Below are 18,039 nucleotides of genomic sequence, written 5' to 3' on the forward strand. Positions count from 1 at the left end.
GCCCTCTGAAAAGTATAATCGTGCATGTATATATTTATATATACTAAATATATTAGTTTCACCTTTAAATTTGAATTACTGAAATACATGTTGCACAATATTCAAAATTTTCGAGTTTCACCTGTATATATATTCCTAATATCTTGATGGTTTACGCAAACTTGTTAGGAGTTTTGTGTATAGATATATATATATTCCTAATATTTAGATATGACAATTTATATATACGCAAACTTGTTAGGTCATTAAAAAAAAGTGCACATCACTTTTGGCCACTGCTGTATGTTTGGTGTGTTAGTGCCACAATAGTGCTATTTCAGACCCTTACTGTGGACTGATGAGCTCAAGCCTTCACCAGTGCTTTATTGCTGTCAGAGCATTGTTACATTTCTTACAAGGTCCGTTACAAAAAGAACTGATGGTCAAGCCTGTATCGTGCGGCGCCAGGTGTTGTGTAATAATCAGTTCCTGTGAAAAACTGTTCCAATGGGCGGAGCATAGATGCAATATGAAGACAAAAAAACACTGTAAAGTTGTGTACTGGAATACTTTATTGTGACAATTATCTCAAATATTGAGATTATTACAATTATTAAAATCAAGACAAATTATACATTTTCATTCAAAACAGCATGACATGAAAATTCACCCTATTTGTTTTATAAATTCATGTTAAAGATCTTATAGTGAATACTTTTTCAATATATGTTTTTTTTTTGATAATGCAATATTTAACTGGATCTTCCAATGAAAGCACAGTCTTCACTCTTCAAGGTGAGATTCTCCAATCATTTAGTGTTATTAAACCCCGCCCCCTGCAGAGCCACGCCCACATCTCAACATCCAATCAACAACCGGTGCACAGAACCAACGTTTTTTTTATTTTCTTTTTTTCTTCTTTCTTCAATAATTCGCTACACTTGGATGTATGAGGCATTTTTGGATTCATGTCATTTTTGTTTCACACCTCTAGAGGGCACATTTATTTTATACATTAAATATACAACTGCATGAAATTGCAAATTCATTTGTTTTATATAAATGGACAATAAGTGTGGTATCAAACTTGTGCCTCGATGTAAGAAAAGATCTGTCGCTACTTTGTTTTCATCACGACTTTATCCTGAGAATACAAGACACCAGGGGCCGGTTCACGAAACATTCTTATGAAGTAAAAAATTCTTCTTAAATGACAATTTCCTCTTATTCTCTAAATCAAGAAAAAAGATAAAAATATTTTATATTCCCAAAAACTTTAATATTTGAGGACTTTTTCAAGAATTGTACTTCTCAAGAAAAGTTATAACTACTCAATATTTACCTTAAGAATTTTCTTAACTTCTTTCTTAAGAAGATTTTCGTGAATCCGAGAACATCATTTTCAATTAATGTGTAACATTTATAACTTGATTATCAGGATTAACTTTTTACCGGCTTCCTCTAAAGCCCCAGGAATGATCACATGGAGGATCAGCAAATAATGCAGTCTGACTTTGGAGACTTTGGAGAAGCTGAAGCTGAAGTTTGTACGCGAGAAGTATTTGAGGAAGAGGAGGAAGAGGGAGTAACCTGTGAGAAAGAAGAAGAAGAAGAAGAAGAAGAGAAGGGAGAAACATATGAGAAAGAAGAAGCTGAAGCTGAAGCTTGTACGTGAGAAGTATTTGAGGAAGAGGGAGTAACCCGCGAGGAAGCGTATGAAGCGTATGCTGAAGTGAAGCCAACGCTGGAGTTTGCGCTGCTGTATGAAGGAACATGTTTCCTCACCGTGGGTCTCGTGACCACTGGCTCACACACACTCGAGTCCCTGTACTCGATCAGATACTCGGGGTAGATCTGGTGCTTTTCAAACACTACGAATATAGACGGGTCCCAGACGTCGTTCACACAGCTGTCGTAGAACACGGTGTCTCCTCCATCTTTAGACGGGGGCCGCAGATAATCGGAGTCTCCTTTAGTGTAATCGCCAACCAGAACCCGGCACACAAACATCGAGCGAGTGACATCGAGCGAGTCGTTAGTGTAGCTGTGCGAGTATTTCGCATCTCTGGCAAAATAACTACCTGTAAAGAGAGATGAAGAATACTCAAGGGTTTTTTACTCTCATCCTTCCCTCGGGGCATTGTGGCCCGAAACTCATTTTTTAAAAATTGAGTGTTAAACGGAGGGGTTCAAGACTCTAGGACTTTAGTCGCACTTGAACCACGAATACACTCAAAAAAACCAAATTTTAATGGATTTGAGGAGTTTGAAATGTAAAAAAGTCAAAAATCCTTCTCTCGCGGGTCAATCTGACCCCTTTAGGAATGAATGGAATGATTCAGTACACATAGAACAACCTAAAAATGCTCAATTCAAACTACAAACGCAAAAACTTTACCACAAAATGATTGTATAATGTCTACATGTGTGTCTGAACGCACACTGAAGAGAAACTGGCTTTAGGACCCAGAAGAACAGCTCATTTACTCCATATAGAGATACAAGCCCATCTAGAGTCATGAAATATCATCTTATATTATTATTATATTCCCACAAGAGGTCAAAGACTCCCAATGTAAGATATTTAGAGCTGAATTAAAAGGGTTATGCATGAAATTGTGAGTTATTTTGAATTTAATTTGAAAGAATGTGTCACAGCTCTGTCTTCCTTGTCTGGGTTTCCTCGTAGTTTAGTGACAGAGCTGTGACACTCCCAGGTTGTCGTGTGTTTGTGTCTTGTCTAGTCTGTTGTGAGCACATGGCTGTTATGTTTGTTTCTGTGTTTGTGTCTGTCCTTGTGGTTGTGTCTGTTCCTGAGCCGGTGTCTGTTCCTGAGCCGGGGTCGCCCCCGCCCTGGTCTTCACCGCCCTGGCCCCCCGAAGGGTCTTCACCGCCCTGGCCGCCCGAAGGGTCTTCACCGCCCTGGCCCCCCGAAGGGTCTTCACCGCCCTGGCCCCCCGAAGGGTCTTCACCGCCCTGCCCGCCCGAAGGGTCTTCACCGCCCTGGCCGCCCGAAGGGTCTTCACCGCCCTGGCCGCCCGAAGGGTCTTCACCGCCCTGGCCCCCCGAAGGGTCTTCACCGCCCTGGCCGCCCGAAGGGTCTTCACCGCCCTGGCCCCCCGAAGGGTCTTCACCGCCCTGGCCCCCCGAAGGGTCTTCACCGCCCTGGCCCCCCGAAGGGTCTTCACCGCCCTGGCCGCCCGAAGGGTCTTCACCGCCCTGGCCCCCCGAAGGGTCTTCACCGCCCTGGCCGCCCGAAGGGTCTTCACCGCCCTGGCCGCCCGAAGGGTCTTCACCGCCCTGGCCGCCCGAAGGGTCTTCACCGCCCTGGCCGCCCGAAGGGTCTTCACCGCCCTGGCCGCCCGAAGGGTCTTCACCGCCCTGGCCGCCCGAAGGGTCTTCACCGCCCTGGCCCCCCGAAGGGTCTTCACCGCCCTGGCCGCCCGAAGGGTCTTCACCGCCCTGGCCCCCCGAAGGGTCTTCACCGCCCTGGCCGCCCGAAGGGTCTTCACCGCCCTGGCCCCCCGAAGGGTCTTCACCGCCCTGGCCCCCCGAAGGGTCTTCACCGCCCTGGCCGCCCGAAGGGTCTTCACCGCCCTGGCCGCCCGAAGGGTCTTCACCGCCCTGGCCGCCCGAAGGGTCGTCGTCTGCTTCGTCCTGGCCGCCCGATAGACTGTCTGCTTTGCCCCGGCTACCTACTAATTTGTCGACCCCTGTTCCTGTTTCCCTTCATGGACCCGGTCCCCCATCCCTCCCCCAGATCCTCATTGCCACTTCCCTCCTGGATTTTTGTCTTGTTTGTTTCTTGTGGGGCATGGAGCGTCTGGTAGCCGCTCCATAGAGAGGGGGTAGTGTCACAGCTCTGTCTTCCTTGCCTGGGTTTCCTCGTAGTTTAGTGACAGAGCTGTGACACTCCCAGTTGTTGTGTGTTTGTGTCTTGTCTATTCTGTTGTGAGCACATGGCTGTTATGTTGTTCCTTGTGCCATGTGCTCTTCTGTCTATTGTCAGCCCCTCCTATCTCGTTATCTGTTTAGTGATTAACGTTCTTCACCTGGGTTGTCTCGTTAGTCTCCTGTGTTTGGTTCCTATATAGTCTCCTTTGTGTTTGCAGTCCAGTGCTGGTTCGTTGTACATGTTACGTGTCTTCGTGTTCCTCCCGAGAAGTCTAAGCCCTGAAATTTGTACCTACCCTGTTTGTTTTGTTATTAAATCACTCTGCATCTGAATCCACGTCTCTTGTCTACAATTCCGTGACAGAATGTGAGGAACGTGCTTAAATTACTATATATTTATTTATTTATTTATTATTTTTTGATCAAATCTAGTAAATTAAAGGTTAATAAAAAATAAAATAAAAAAAATCTCCAAAAAATTGCATTAAAAAATATTATTAAAATGAAATTCAAAAAATGAAAAGCTTTCTGAAAAAAAAAAAAAAGTATAATTTTAGGGCTTCGGGTCATTTTGACCCGCGAGGGAAAGATGGAAGAATGAAGGTTAAAGGAATAGTGTATATTCTGTTATCAGGGAACGTTCTCACACATGAGTAAACGTTGACAGAATTTTCATTTTTGCGTTGTTTATTATTTGGAGTTTCTTCACCTTTTCCATAGGCTGTGCCATGCGTCCCGCAGATCCTCCAGTCGAAGTTGTTCAGGCTGATGGGGTGGACATGATTGCGGTCGGTGCCGTGGAAGAGCTGCTTCTCCGACACCTCTCGGCCTCGGTTGCTCTTCTTCATGCAGTCCTTCTGCCTGAAAGGGTTAAAAACCGACAACTTGCTGTGATTCATATAAGGGGCTGTTTACACGACACCGTTTTCAAAATAGAAATGTCAATATTTGTATGCGTTTTGGCCATTCGTTTACACGACCACAGCGTTTTTGGTGCCTAAAATGCAAACTTTTGAAAACGGGTTTCAAAGTGCACGTTTTTGAAAAAAGGTCTCTGTGTAAACAACCAAAACGCGAATCTCTGAAGACGATGATGTCATGCACATACATATTACGTGTTCAGTCTGTAGTGTTCTTTTTTTTTACTTGTATTACTAATTTATATATTACACTGTATATTTTCTTTTCCTATTTGTTGTAGTCTATATTTGTTTAATATTTTTACACTATATGTTGGATTATTGTCATGTTTATTATTTGTATGTGACTGGCATTCAATAAAAATAAAAATAAATATATATTTTTTTAAATCTATAGTGTTTCATCGCCATCTACTGGCCTGGCTGCAGAATACAGCGTTTTTAGTCGTTTTCACAGATCCGTGTGAATGTGGATCGTTTTGACAATGATGTCGTCTGTACTCGGAGAACTCAAAGGAAAAACTTCTCTGTTTTAAGCATATCGTTGTCGTGTAAACGTACCCTTTGAATGGTCTTGTGGACTTACCACTGAAACACTTCCCATAATGCTCTGTTCTGGATCCTGTCAATCTTCAGAATGCTGAAGCCTCTCATGGTGCGATTGAACAGTTCATTGATTTTGATGTATTCACTGGCCGTGCTTTGCAGAGACACTCTCTACACAGAAAAGTGCAGGATAACATCAACATGTTGTACAAATCAATGTCATTGTGAAGGAATCAGAAATCTGCGCTCACCTTGTATCCGGTTTCAGGAGTCAGAGCTTTATCCCAGTGTTCCGGCAGAGCCTTTAAATTGTTAAATGTCCTTTTACTGAAAACAGATGTGAAGAGTTTTCTGTCATACACGTTTTTTAGAAAGTTTTTGAGAGAGAATGAGTCTGAGCACAGGAGCGTTCTTACGTTGTCTTGATTGTTCGTACATCAGCTGCCGACACAAATTTGGGACGACGTCTGACGAGTTTTTTCGTTGAGTAGCGTTTGTTTTCCTGGATCATATCTGAAGAGCAAGATCAGTTCAGTTGGCATTAAGACGACAGTCATCGTATAGCCTTACTGGCTTGTAGAGCTGCGTTAAAGTGCTTCAAGACTACTATCGTATGTTAACCATTCAGATAATGTTACCATGGTGACAAATTACCAAAAAACAGATTACTTTGCATTATAAGTAACGTGCATCACGTAATCAGATTCCTTTTTTGAGCTAATGAGTTAAGTGACGCATTGCAAGTAATGTGCATTATGTGATCAGATTTCTTATGATGTAACGAGTAAAGTAACAGATTACAAGTAACGTGCATTACGTATTTCGATTACTTCTGTGATGTAACGAGTAAAGTAACATTACTAGTAACATGCATTACATAATCAGATTACTTTTGATGTAACAAGTAACGGTTTACAAGTAACGTGCATTATGTAATCAGATTACTTTTTAATGTAACGAGGAAAGTAACATTACATTTAACATGCATTACAAAAGAAAATTGTACGGTAGCTAATATAAAAAGTAACTAAGCATGTCATTTTTTAAGGAAGTAATGCAATATTGTAACACATTTCTTTTAAAAGTAACTTTCTCCAACACTGCTCACACTGCTCATCTGTATCATTGGGCCCTGGATGGTACATGTGATTTTTTTTTAGGTTACCCTGGAAGCTGAGGGTGTAGGTCTGTGACCCGGCTGTAAACTCCACCACGGCACTGCTATCAGCCTGATACTTCTGCTCAAGTTCAGCACTAGAGATGGAGGACAAGTTGTGACCCCCCTCCTGATGAAGAAAATAGAACATCATAATAAGTAAAGTAACATTACAAGTAACATGCATTACGTAATCAGATTACTTATGTGTAACAAGTAAAGTAACACATTACAAGTAACGTGCATTACGTAATCAGATTACTTAAGCTTAGTTCACACTACATGATTTTAAAACATCGGGCTGAACTGTGCGTTCACACTACATGACTTGCTCTCTGAGAAATCAGGAGAGTTCAAGTTGTTGAGCTGTTCACACCACACGACACAGCGTGATTGATCCGCAACAGGAGGTAACGCACTACACGAGTTGACAACAACTCTGTCACCCAATGATTCTATCTAGTCTACAAATCTATCTGTCTAATGTCTATCTTGACGCGAAACAACACGCGCGCCAATACACAGCGAAGAACAACACAACACGCGAATATGGACGTCAGACAGAAACCAGTGCTGCAAACTGTTTGCGCGATCATTTGCTTTGAGAACAAAACGCAAAAAAATAAAAAATAAGAGAGTATGGGCGAAAGAGTGGATCTGCAAACGGGAAGAGCAGGTCTGTGCTACAGAGAGAGTTGGAGGTGAGTACAGCATGTTTATATCGGACATGTAGCAGCATGTTTATGTTTAGCTGACAGCAAAAATCACGTATTTACCCGGTGACCTCAACTCATGCCTTGCTGTGATTGGCTGTTGCTCATGACATCAGTGAGATTGAGTCGTGCGACAGCTCTGGATATCTAGCATGCTAGATATTTTTGTAGGCTCTGCGACGCGTCTGCGAGGCGTCTGCGAGGGTCTTTGATGCGTTGTTGGCTCTTTCATACTAACAGATTGGCGAGCGTTCATCGCCCGCTAATCCTCCGCGATTTGCACGCGATAACACCCTGACCTGTCGGCGAGCTCAACGATTTGCAAATCGGGCTTAAATCGGGCTTAAAATCATGTAGTGTGAACTAGGCTTTATGTGTAACAAGTAAAGTAACACATTACAAGTAAAGTGCATTATGTAATCAGATTACTTACGATGTAACAAGTAAAGTAACACATTACAAGTAACATGCATTACTTAATCAGATTACTTATGATGTAACAAGTAAAGTAACACATTACAAGTAACATGCATTACTTAATCAGATTACTTATGATGTAACGAGTAAAGTAACACATTACAAGTAACATGCATTACATAATCAGATTACTTATGATGTAACAAGTAAAGTAACACATTACAAGTAACATGCATTACTTAATCAGATTACTTATGATGTAACAAGTAAAGTAACACATTACAAGTAACATGCATTACTTAATCAGATTACTTATGATGTAACGAGTAAAGTAACACATTACAAGTAACATGCATTACATAATCAGATTACTTATGATGTAACAAGTAAAGTAACACATTACAAGTAAGGTGCATTACGTAATCAGATTACTTATGATGTAATGAGTAAAGTAACATTACAAGTAACGTGCATTACATAATCAGATTACTTATGATGTAACGAGTAAAGTAACACATTACAAGTAACATGCATTACATAATCAGATTACTTATGTGTAACAAGTAAAGTAACACATTACAAGTAACATGCATTACGTAATCAGATTACTTATGATGTAACGAGTAAAGTAACACATTACAAGTAACAAGTAAAAATACAGTTTTATTACACCAACACAACAGTCACTTACCGCTGTAGCATACGGGATCCAGATTCCATTCTCATCCTCCCAGTACCAAAGCCACTCAGTGGTCAGAATGAAGGTGGGCTGGACCACTGACGACACTGTGGACAGACGCCGCACACTGTGAGGGCCTTGGGTCATCGTATCAAAATAAATTTGGTTGATTCCAGAGCTTTGATAGAGAGAGAAACAGTCAAAACACTCAACACGATAAACCAAACATTAGTTAATACACTGACTGAATAGACAGCTTTATTATTATGTATTGCAACACACTTAAACCAATGCAAACACCTTAGCAATTGAATAGCAACCACTTTCAGCATCCTAGCAATTCAATCATTTCATCCTCTGGTTTTATCACCCACCTGTATATTCTTTTAGGATCACAGTAATCTTTCTCAATGACCTCGTTGTCAGGAAGTGCTTTCCATTCGGATCCTTCCTTAACTTCCCATTTATAGGGAACACTGGAATGCTCCTTAAAACATGAGTCTGGAAAACAAGAGTGCAGTTCCGTTCACAATACACACGACTCCATGAATCATATGTGCACAGAGTTATGGAGCTCTTACCAGCGTGCTTGCAGAATCCTTTGATGAAATACATGCAGATCTCAGTTTTCTCTGAGAGAAGAGACACACACACGTCACTCACCGAATTATAAGCATCTTTTAAGCTGAATATTGCATTCTCATATTTAAAGGATTAGTCCACTTCAGAATTAAAATCTCCTGATAATTTACTCTCTCACGTCATCCAAGATGTTCATGTCTTTCTTTCTTCAGTCGAAAAGAAATTAATAAAACACACCAGGATTTTCTCCATATAGTGACTTCAATGAAGGTCCAACTGTGAGTTTCAGTGCAGCTTCAAAGTCTCGACACGATCCAGCCGAGGAATAAGAGTCTGATCTAGACAAACCAGCGCACATTTATAACTAAATAAACATTTATATACTTTTAACCACAAATGATGGTCTTGCACGAGCTGTGATGCGACGCACATTACGTAATCAGGTTAAAAGGACAACGTAGGCGTAAGAACAGATCTAGTGTTCACAAAGCAAATGTGCAAAGACTAAATCAAACACACAAAAATAAATAATTAAAATAAAAGGTAAAACAATTTTGAAGTTGCAGGAGAAAATGAGAGGGAGTTTTTCGCCCTATCCTACATTTCTGAACCAGAACACACGTGACCTTTCAACCTGATTACGTAATGTGTGTCGCTTCACAGCTCGTGCCAGATGAGTTAAAAACTGTATAAATGTTTATTTTGTTATAAATGTGCGCTGGTTTGTCTAGATCAGACTCTTATTCCTCGGCTGGATCGTGTCGAGACTTTGAAGCTGCACTGAAACTCACATTTGGATCTTGTACTGAGACTGCTCTCATTAGAGTCACGAATGATTTGCTCTTATCATCTGATCGTGGTTGTATCTCTCTATTAGTGCTACTCAAACTTAGTGCTGCGTTTGACACTATCGACCACAACATTCTTTTAAATAGACTCGAAAATTATGTTGGCATTAGTGGAATTGCACTAGCATGGTTTAAATCATATTTATCTGACCATTATCAGTTTATAGCAGTAAATGAAGAGATGTCTTATCAATCACAAGTTCAGTACGGTGTACCACAAGGCTCAGTACTAGGACCGCTGCTGTTCACTCTGTACATGCTACCCTCTCACACACACACACACACACACACACACACACACACACACACACACACACACGCACACACACACACACACACACACACACACACACACACACACACACACACACACACACATACACGCTATCCTTAGGAGATATCATTAGGAAGCATGGCATTAGCTTTCACTGTTATGCTGATGATACTCAGTTCTATATTTCTTCCAAACCTAACGAAACTCACAATCCACAAAATTAACGGAATGCATAGCTGATATAAAAAACTGGATGACTAGTAATTTCCTACTACTAAATTCTGAGAGATTCTAATTATTGGACAAAAAACTTTCTCATGTAATAACCTAGAATACTGTCTAACACTTGATGCTGCTCTGTCAAGCCCTCGTCGTCGGTTAGGAACCTGTGTGTGTGTGTGTGTGTGTGTGTGAGTGTGTGTGTGCTCTTTGATACCAATCTTTCTGTAGAATCTGTAAAACTGCATTTTTCCATCTTAAAAGTATATCTAAATTACGTCATATGCTCTCAATGAAAAATGCAGAACAATTAGTTCATGCTTTCATGACATCAAGGCTAGATTATTGTAATGGTCTTATGGGTGGTTGCCCTGCACGCTTAATAAACAAACTACAGCTGGTCCAAAACGCAGCCGCTAGAGTTCTTACCAGAACATGGAAGTATGACCATATTAGCCCGGTTCTGTCAACACTGCATTGGCTCAATTCAATGTTAGGCTGCATAGTTTAGATCAGCCGGAACCGGGAACACTTCCCATGAATCCTGATGTACTCGTTACATTATAAGAAGGATGGCGTCTACACTAATATTAGTGTCTCTGTTTATCCCGAGGTTTACCACAGTCCGCCGGATCCAGGCCGTATCCGGATCTGATGAAGGACCTGCGCCTGGACACGACGACAACGCATCCTGAAGTGTCACTAGTCTCTCCCTTGTGAAGGCCTCCTTCCCTTTACCTCTGTACTGATAAACGTTGTCAAAATAGTTCCGGTTCACACGGCTACCCGGAAGTGTTAAATAATTCTGCAAATGAGCGGCCGGAGCGCATTAAAGGTTTTCTGTTAGAACGGTGTGTGTTAGCGGCCCCTAAGGTAATAACTAATGATATCTGCAATGGAAGTGAATCAATCAAAACTAACTTTATCTGGACAATAACTTTATTCTAGATCTGCTGTAAAGCCTAAACAATCTCTGCTACTGTAATCTTCTATTATCACTGTAAAGCTGCTTTGAAACAGTCCATATTGTTAAAAGTGCTACATAAATTAAGGTGACTTCAAACTGTTGGACCCCATTGGAGTCACTATATGGAAAAAATCCTGGAATGTTTTCCATCAAAAACCTCAATATCTTTTCGACTGAAGAAAGAAAGACATGAACATCTTGGATGACGTGGGGATGGAGTAAATTATCAGGAAATTTTAATTCTGAAGTGAACTACTGTGAGATGTGATACCTATAGGGGATTGTGGAGGCCTCTGAGCCTCTTGTCCTCTAAAGCCACCCGATGGCCTTCGGTTCTGAGCATTCGGGCCTCTTCTCGGGTTCTGAGCATTCGGACCTCGGTGGTTCTGAGCTGAAGGCTTGTTTCTGAAACGAGTCCTCAGGACTTCAATGTTTGAGTAGATATCCTTCATGATGGGCATGAGCTCGCTGGGAACTCTTCTGTCCTGCAGGGTTTGCAGTGGATGAGGCTCGTAGAAGTCGTGAGCTCGAGTGCAGTCGCAGGATCCACGCAGATATTTCTCACAGATGTGGAGTCTCTTACAGTTCTCGGCGTCCGGACATCGGCCGTACTGTCCCGCGCCGTTATTATAAGAATGACAAACCTGAAAAACAACCACGATTCTGCTGGATTCTGATGGAAGCTTGTTTCTGCCACGGAAATTAAAGTAGAAAAGTTTTCTTACAATTAACAGTTTATAACAACGCGCAATTGCACGTTTATATCTCATAATTATGAGAAAAAACCAGAACTCTTCATTTTTACCTTTATATCTCATAATTTTGACTTTATTTTTTGCAACTCGAACTTTATAACTCGGAACTTGCAATTCTTAATTTTTTCTCCCAATTACGAGTTTATATCTCATAATTCTGACTTTAGTTTTTGCGATTCTGAATTTATATCTCCCAATTCTTACTTTATTTTCACAATTCAGAGTATTTATCTCATAATTTTTTTAATTTATTTCTTGCAATTCTGAGTTTATAACTTGCAAAATGTTTTTTTTCCCTCACAATTCCGAGTTTATATCTCATTATTCTGACTTTAGCCTATTTCTTGTAATTCTGAGTTTATATCAATATTTTAAACTTTAATTCAAACATAATTCACATAATTCAAACTTTTTAACTCGTTCCGAGTTTGTTACGAGATTTCTCCCAATTCCACGTTTATATCTCACAATTCTGTGAAAACTGGCAATTCTTTACATTTTTTATCTCACAATTCTGAGTTTATATCTCGCAACTCTTAGTTTGTATCTTGTAATTCTGAGTTTATATCTAAACTCGTAATTGTGAGGGGAAAAAAGTCAGATTTGAAAGTTCATATCTTGCAATTCTGACTTCTTTTTATCTTATATCTGGTGGAATCCAGCTTCCATAGGTTCTTGGTTTTTGCTGTCGTCACAGTCTGGTGGTACAGTAAATATAGTAAGAGCACGATCACACAAAGAGTCCTAATAAATTCAAACATGTAGGAGAATCACAGGAAATAAAGCTCAGGAAACAACCTCGTCTAACATTTACAGACCGAACACTGAACAGAAAGAGCTGAACTACACAGGAGGGTAATACACTGAACGATCACAGGTCTGAGGGACTAATTAAACCAAGGAAACTAACTAGGGAAGACAGGTCACAGCTGATAGACTCAATATTTGAACTATGAACGATGTGTTTCAGAGCTACTGTATGTATTGAGGGGTTAAAGAAGTGAAATGCTCTTACAGCCGGTAGGAGTGAGGTGTCGCTCTGCAGAAGCAGAACACACAGATGTTTTATATCCAGTGTGTTCAGACCGTGAGCTGTCAGCACAGGCTCGTTCTGATCCGACAGCAGATCGTGACTGAACCGACATCCTCGTCTGCGGACAAAACACATTCGTTTCAGGAACAGACAGTTGTTGCGTTGCATTTGGTTTCATTTTAGTTCCTTATTATTAGCATAAGTATGAACTATCTCCGGCACAGCATTGCCTTAAAACAACGACTGTTTGTACATATTTATATATTGCATTCGATATCTAATGACGTGTGTACATTGATCCAAGTCTTGATTGTAGGTTATGATGCAGATGATGATGCGGATGCGAATAATGCCTGTGTTCGGTGTAGTAGAAACGCTTGTTTTCTGTCGTCTCAGGCCAGTGTTATCTTGATATGCAACTATATGTAAATATTATGGGAATGTTACTTCTGAAAAAAAATGTTAAACTAAAACGTTTCAGAAACAAAACCGTTCCATTAACGATGTAGACTAAAAGACTTTGACAGCATTATTAAACACCACATCATTAACGTTAATGGAAGAACGTTTGATCAGAACTTTGGGAGAGAACGTTCCCTGTTGGCAGGGTTAATATACTGTATATAAAATTAATAAATAATACTGAATCCAGTATTTTTCACCACGAGATATGCAGTGTAATGTCTCATTATTCATGAATCATCTAGCTTATGAACATTGCTTAGTAAACAATGATTCCCAATGTTTATATTCTACCAGAACAAATACGGTTTAAACTAGATTAAAAAAAAGTTTGTAGAGACTAAGAAGAAACTATTAAGTTTTTTTTAGGAAAAACCTGACCAGAAAGTTTTAATAGCTTGAATGTTTTAAGTTAAAAATAGTCAGACAGATAGATAGATAGATAGATAGATAGATAGATAGATAGATAGATAGATAGATAGATAGATTAAAGCTTAATTGAGTCTAATGGGCTTCTGACGGTTTAAATTTGAATTTTGACAGTTGGAGTTTGAACAGTTTGGTCTTATTTTAACATTCAATCAATGGGATTTTTTATCATTTTTAATCTGCATTTGTAGGAAAATCGTAAATCTGATCATTTATTATAGAAAAGTCAGATCAGTTTGCCCAGATAGCAGACAGACGTCTATTGATGACCTCTACAAACCCAAAATAGACGTTGAATCGATCCAAACTGATCAGTCATCGATCAAATTTCTTGAAGGGGGAGTTTGGTGATTCTAGCGTTAAAGCTCTAGAGGGAGTTAAGAGTCAGAAGAAGAATCAAAATGTCTGTTTTATTATTCACCTTCCTTTAGCGAAGCGGCAGGAGCCGAACAGATGGCCCTTGCACAGGTGCAGATTCGCGCAGCCCGGGCAGTTCTGCGCTCGACACAAGCGAACTTCGGTTCGGACGATCACGGTCTTCTGTCCGTTTATAACCGCGACGACGAAGGACTCACTGCTGTTGAGGACCGAATCCATGTCTTCATTATTTAGACCGAATATTGATCTTAAATCATCGAACTTCATAGATCCATTATGAGCACAAATCATTGTAATGATCGCGAACTCGGCCATGTTGTTGATTCTGTTCTTCAGACTGAATGGGCTGACAGAGAAACAGAAGTGAGGAAAGGAAAACGAAACTTAAACATGGGGGAGGAGCTTCGGTGACTATAAACAGACTCGTCAACACCATCAGAGGTCTTTAACAAAACATACGCGTCATATTTATTGGCGTCCGCGCCGGAATAATAAGTAAACAAAAAAAATGGAATAAAATAAATAACAAACAAAAATGCGGTCAAATAAAAAAAATGTTATTATTAGCTATCTTATATTCTATTAAAATTCGGTTTAAAATAAATAAATAAAATACATATTAATATTATAAATAAATAAAAAGTGAATAAAATTAAATAAAGTAGCAAACAAATAAATACTACAATTAACAGTACATTACAATTGAGTAAAAAAATAAAATAATGTAACTTAATAAAACCTAATTTTATATTTATAATACTAATTTTTCAGTGTATATAAATTACGTGTTTATAAAAGATAGATTTCTTTTAAATTTTAACATGGGGGTTGCATGTAAAAGACTCAGAAAAAACTTAAAGTCAACTGATCAATTCTTTTAAAAAAAATTGAAACAGTTATAATATAAGTTCATATCATATGTTTATATCTATTAGTTCATATAATATTATGAACCGTGGCTTTTGCGTGATGCTATATTTACGCCACTAGGTGTCATAGTAAGTCTTTTGATTAGTCTGGTTACATGGAGATCATGTTTGCTGTAGCCTTTAATATTGTATATTTCATAATGTGGCACCTGCTGATAATGTGTAGGCTATATATATATAATGTCTCACTATAAAGATCAAACGTGTATTTGAACAGACCTGCGGGCAACAACAGTGGAAATGTATCTTTTTATGTACTCATGAATTAAAGGTATATATCAAAAATTACACCCAACCGGAGAAATAGAGAGTAATACACTTGTGACAACTAGCCCCGTTCTGATCCGCCATACTAATGTGTGCAATACCAGTGTGATGCAAACGTTACGGTTTAAAGATATATTTATCAAGTCACATTTATTTATATATTTTTACAATAAAGATTGTTTCAAAGCAGCTTTACAGAGATAACAGGAAAATAATGCAAACAAGTTTGTTTCTAGAAGAAAATAGCGTCAGTCCAGCTTAAGTTCAGTATGTTTCATTTTTGTTTAAAAAAAGTTATTAATTTAGTTCATATATATATTTACAGCCGCTCTGGAGAAACAGTGATGTCATCGTCAAGCTCAGTTCATTTATCATATAATGGTGTCAATGCAGGCAGATCAATAATATTGTTGAATATTACATTTAATGTTACAATTTTGTAATTGTACAAACGCGAGCACATGTTCATATCCCTGTACTTCTCTCTATATATAAATGTAGCCTAGGTCACGTGTTTATTTATGCGTGTTTATTATTAGATGGGAAATGGGCAATTGATAAACTATATAATAATATCGTGCAAATACATCTTCGATTCGCTTCCCAGTCGGAGTTCATTCCCGGATCTGATTCCGGATTAACTCGGAATATCATCGCGCGCTGATCCGGTGTGCGTTTTATAAACACACGGTTGTTTCCCTTTAAGGAGGCGCGCGTTGCCTGGAATTCACGTCATTTCGCCGCGAAGCGTCCGGATCAATGAGGTTCCGCGGTGCGTTGCGCTCCCGCGAGCGACGCTTCCAGGAAGGTGTTATTAACCATCGCGTTGCCGCAACGTAGCGTCGGCTCGCGCGTTTACAAACAAGAAACACGGAGAAGTTGAAGTGTTGCGCGCGCGGGGCGAGGCCAATGGATGCGCGAGCGAGTTAAAATCGCCAGTGCGTCGCGAGGGGAACATTATTATCCAGGATTACATTATTTCACGGAAGAGCAACAAGGGAGAGGAAAGTGGAAACAGAAGAACTTCCTGAATTTCAACGCGACATGTCCGATTCCCCCTCGCAGGTCATTATTAAGGTAATTCTGCCTTTTCTTTCTCGATCTCGATGCGTGTTTGTCCCGAGGTTGAGCATCTGTTGCTGCGATCGATGCATTAAGTTGATCGATTAGAAACGGGCTTTGTGTCGTGTGTGTGTGTGTGTGTGATTAGCACTGGTATTTAAACACGCTGCTGGACTTCATGCGTTCACTACTGAGCCGTCAGATTGGGAAAAGTTCTCCAGCGAGTTTGAGGAGTTTCACTGGAGGACTTTGAGCTGGTCTGGGATCACACATTAGTTTGCATTAGTTATTTAGTAACAGCCTTCATAACTGGCTCAAACATGCTGTTATCTGCGCTGCTCTTTGCTCTGTTATTGCAAAATCTGTTTCCTTATGGCATCTTCCTCCTCGTGCATTAATGCACTGCACGTCACACCTGGCCTATATTATACATCTTATTGTAAACATGCATGTTTTATTTTTTGACATTGTAATGTTTAAAGTCCCCATGAAATCAACATTGACCATTCTTGATTTTAAAGCGCTCCTATAATGCCCTTTTTCACAAGATGTACAATAAGTCTCTGATGTCCCCAGAGTGTGTGTGTGTGAAGTTTTCGCTCAAAATATCGTACAGATATTTTTAATAGCATGTTAAAATTTCACTTTTTGAGGGTGAGCAAAAACGCCCCATTTTTGTATGTGTGTGTCCCTTTAAATGCAAATGAGCTGCTGTTCCCGGCACAGAGGGCGGAGCTTCAAGAGCTCGTGTGTGTGTGTGTGTGTGTGTGTGTGTGTGTGTGTGTGTGTGTTAGCAGCTCTCACTCACTCACTCACACACACACACACACACACACACACACACACACGCACGCACACACACACACACAGTCACACACATTTCAAAAACGTTTAGTTTTTGTGTTCAAACCGGAGTCAGACACAGATGGAGAGACTCACGAAGAAGTGACAGCATGTAGAAGCAACATGACATTTCTGAATGGTTAGTGGATGAGTTTATGTATCTGATGTGGAGTTAACTATCTTCTAGTCATTGATTAGCATATTCTGTCATGATAATCGATAAATCGTGTTCCCGGGGGGCGGGGTTTATGTAAATCTTAGTGTTAGTGATGTCACTAACCCGTGAAGAAGATCATTGTAGTTCCTACCAGCCGTTTGTTGTAGTCCTTAAAAAGTGATTTCTTTAAAATAAAATAAAAAATAAAAAGTGTTGTAACTTTGTTGTTTATGCTCAAACAGCAACATTACACACTAACTACAGTTAGAAAAGTGAAATCACAAAGTCCCCATGAAATCAACATTGACAATTCTTGAATTTAACTCGTCTCTGATGATGTGGGCGGGGCAACCTGTCACTCACATGAGATCAACCAATAGCAAACTACAACCATCCAATCAATTCCCTCGGTCAAATTTAAGCCACACCCACATTTGTTCTTGTTTCTTTCACTCGGATATACGACACAATAGAAGAAGAAGAAAACAGCACAACTTCAATCAAAATGTCATAACTGGATCATCTAGTTT

The 18,039-nt window shown here is 39.9% G+C and overlaps 1 protein-coding gene across 2 annotated transcripts; it reads right to left on the minus strand.

The window, feature by feature from the left end:
- Positions 1-533: 533 nt before the first annotated feature.
- On the minus strand, positions 534-14,649 carry LOC143706063 (protein mono-ADP-ribosyltransferase PARP12-like). Of its 2 annotated transcripts, XM_077197620.1 has the most exons (13): positions 14,295-14,649; positions 12,965-13,100; positions 11,466-11,838; positions 8,886-8,936; positions 8,679-8,805; positions 8,317-8,482; positions 6,505-6,625; positions 5,756-5,852; positions 5,591-5,666; positions 5,380-5,510; positions 4,583-4,734; positions 1,765-2,060; positions 534-1,569 (listed from the first exon to the last, which is right to left on the minus strand). In XM_077197620.1, exons 1-13 carry the CDS (start codon positions 14,564-14,566, stop codon positions 1,471-1,473), a joined length of 2,097 nt encoding a protein of 698 aa, XP_077053735.1. In that variant the 5' UTR covers positions 14,567-14,649; the 3' UTR covers positions 534-1,470. The 2 variants fall into 2 exon arrangements, with proteins under 2 accessions (XP_077053735.1, XP_077053734.1); XM_077197619.1 differs by having other exon boundaries at positions 534-2,060.
- Positions 14,650-18,039: the final 3,390 nt, after the last annotated feature.

The sequence above is a fragment of the Siphateles boraxobius genome, unplaced genomic scaffold (genome assembly GCF_051911475.1).
Source record: "Siphateles boraxobius isolate OS27281-9 unplaced genomic scaffold, OSU_SipBor_1 402, whole genome shotgun sequence".
Classification (NCBI taxonomy): domain Eukaryota; kingdom Metazoa; phylum Chordata; class Actinopteri; order Cypriniformes; family Leuciscidae; genus Siphateles; species Siphateles boraxobius.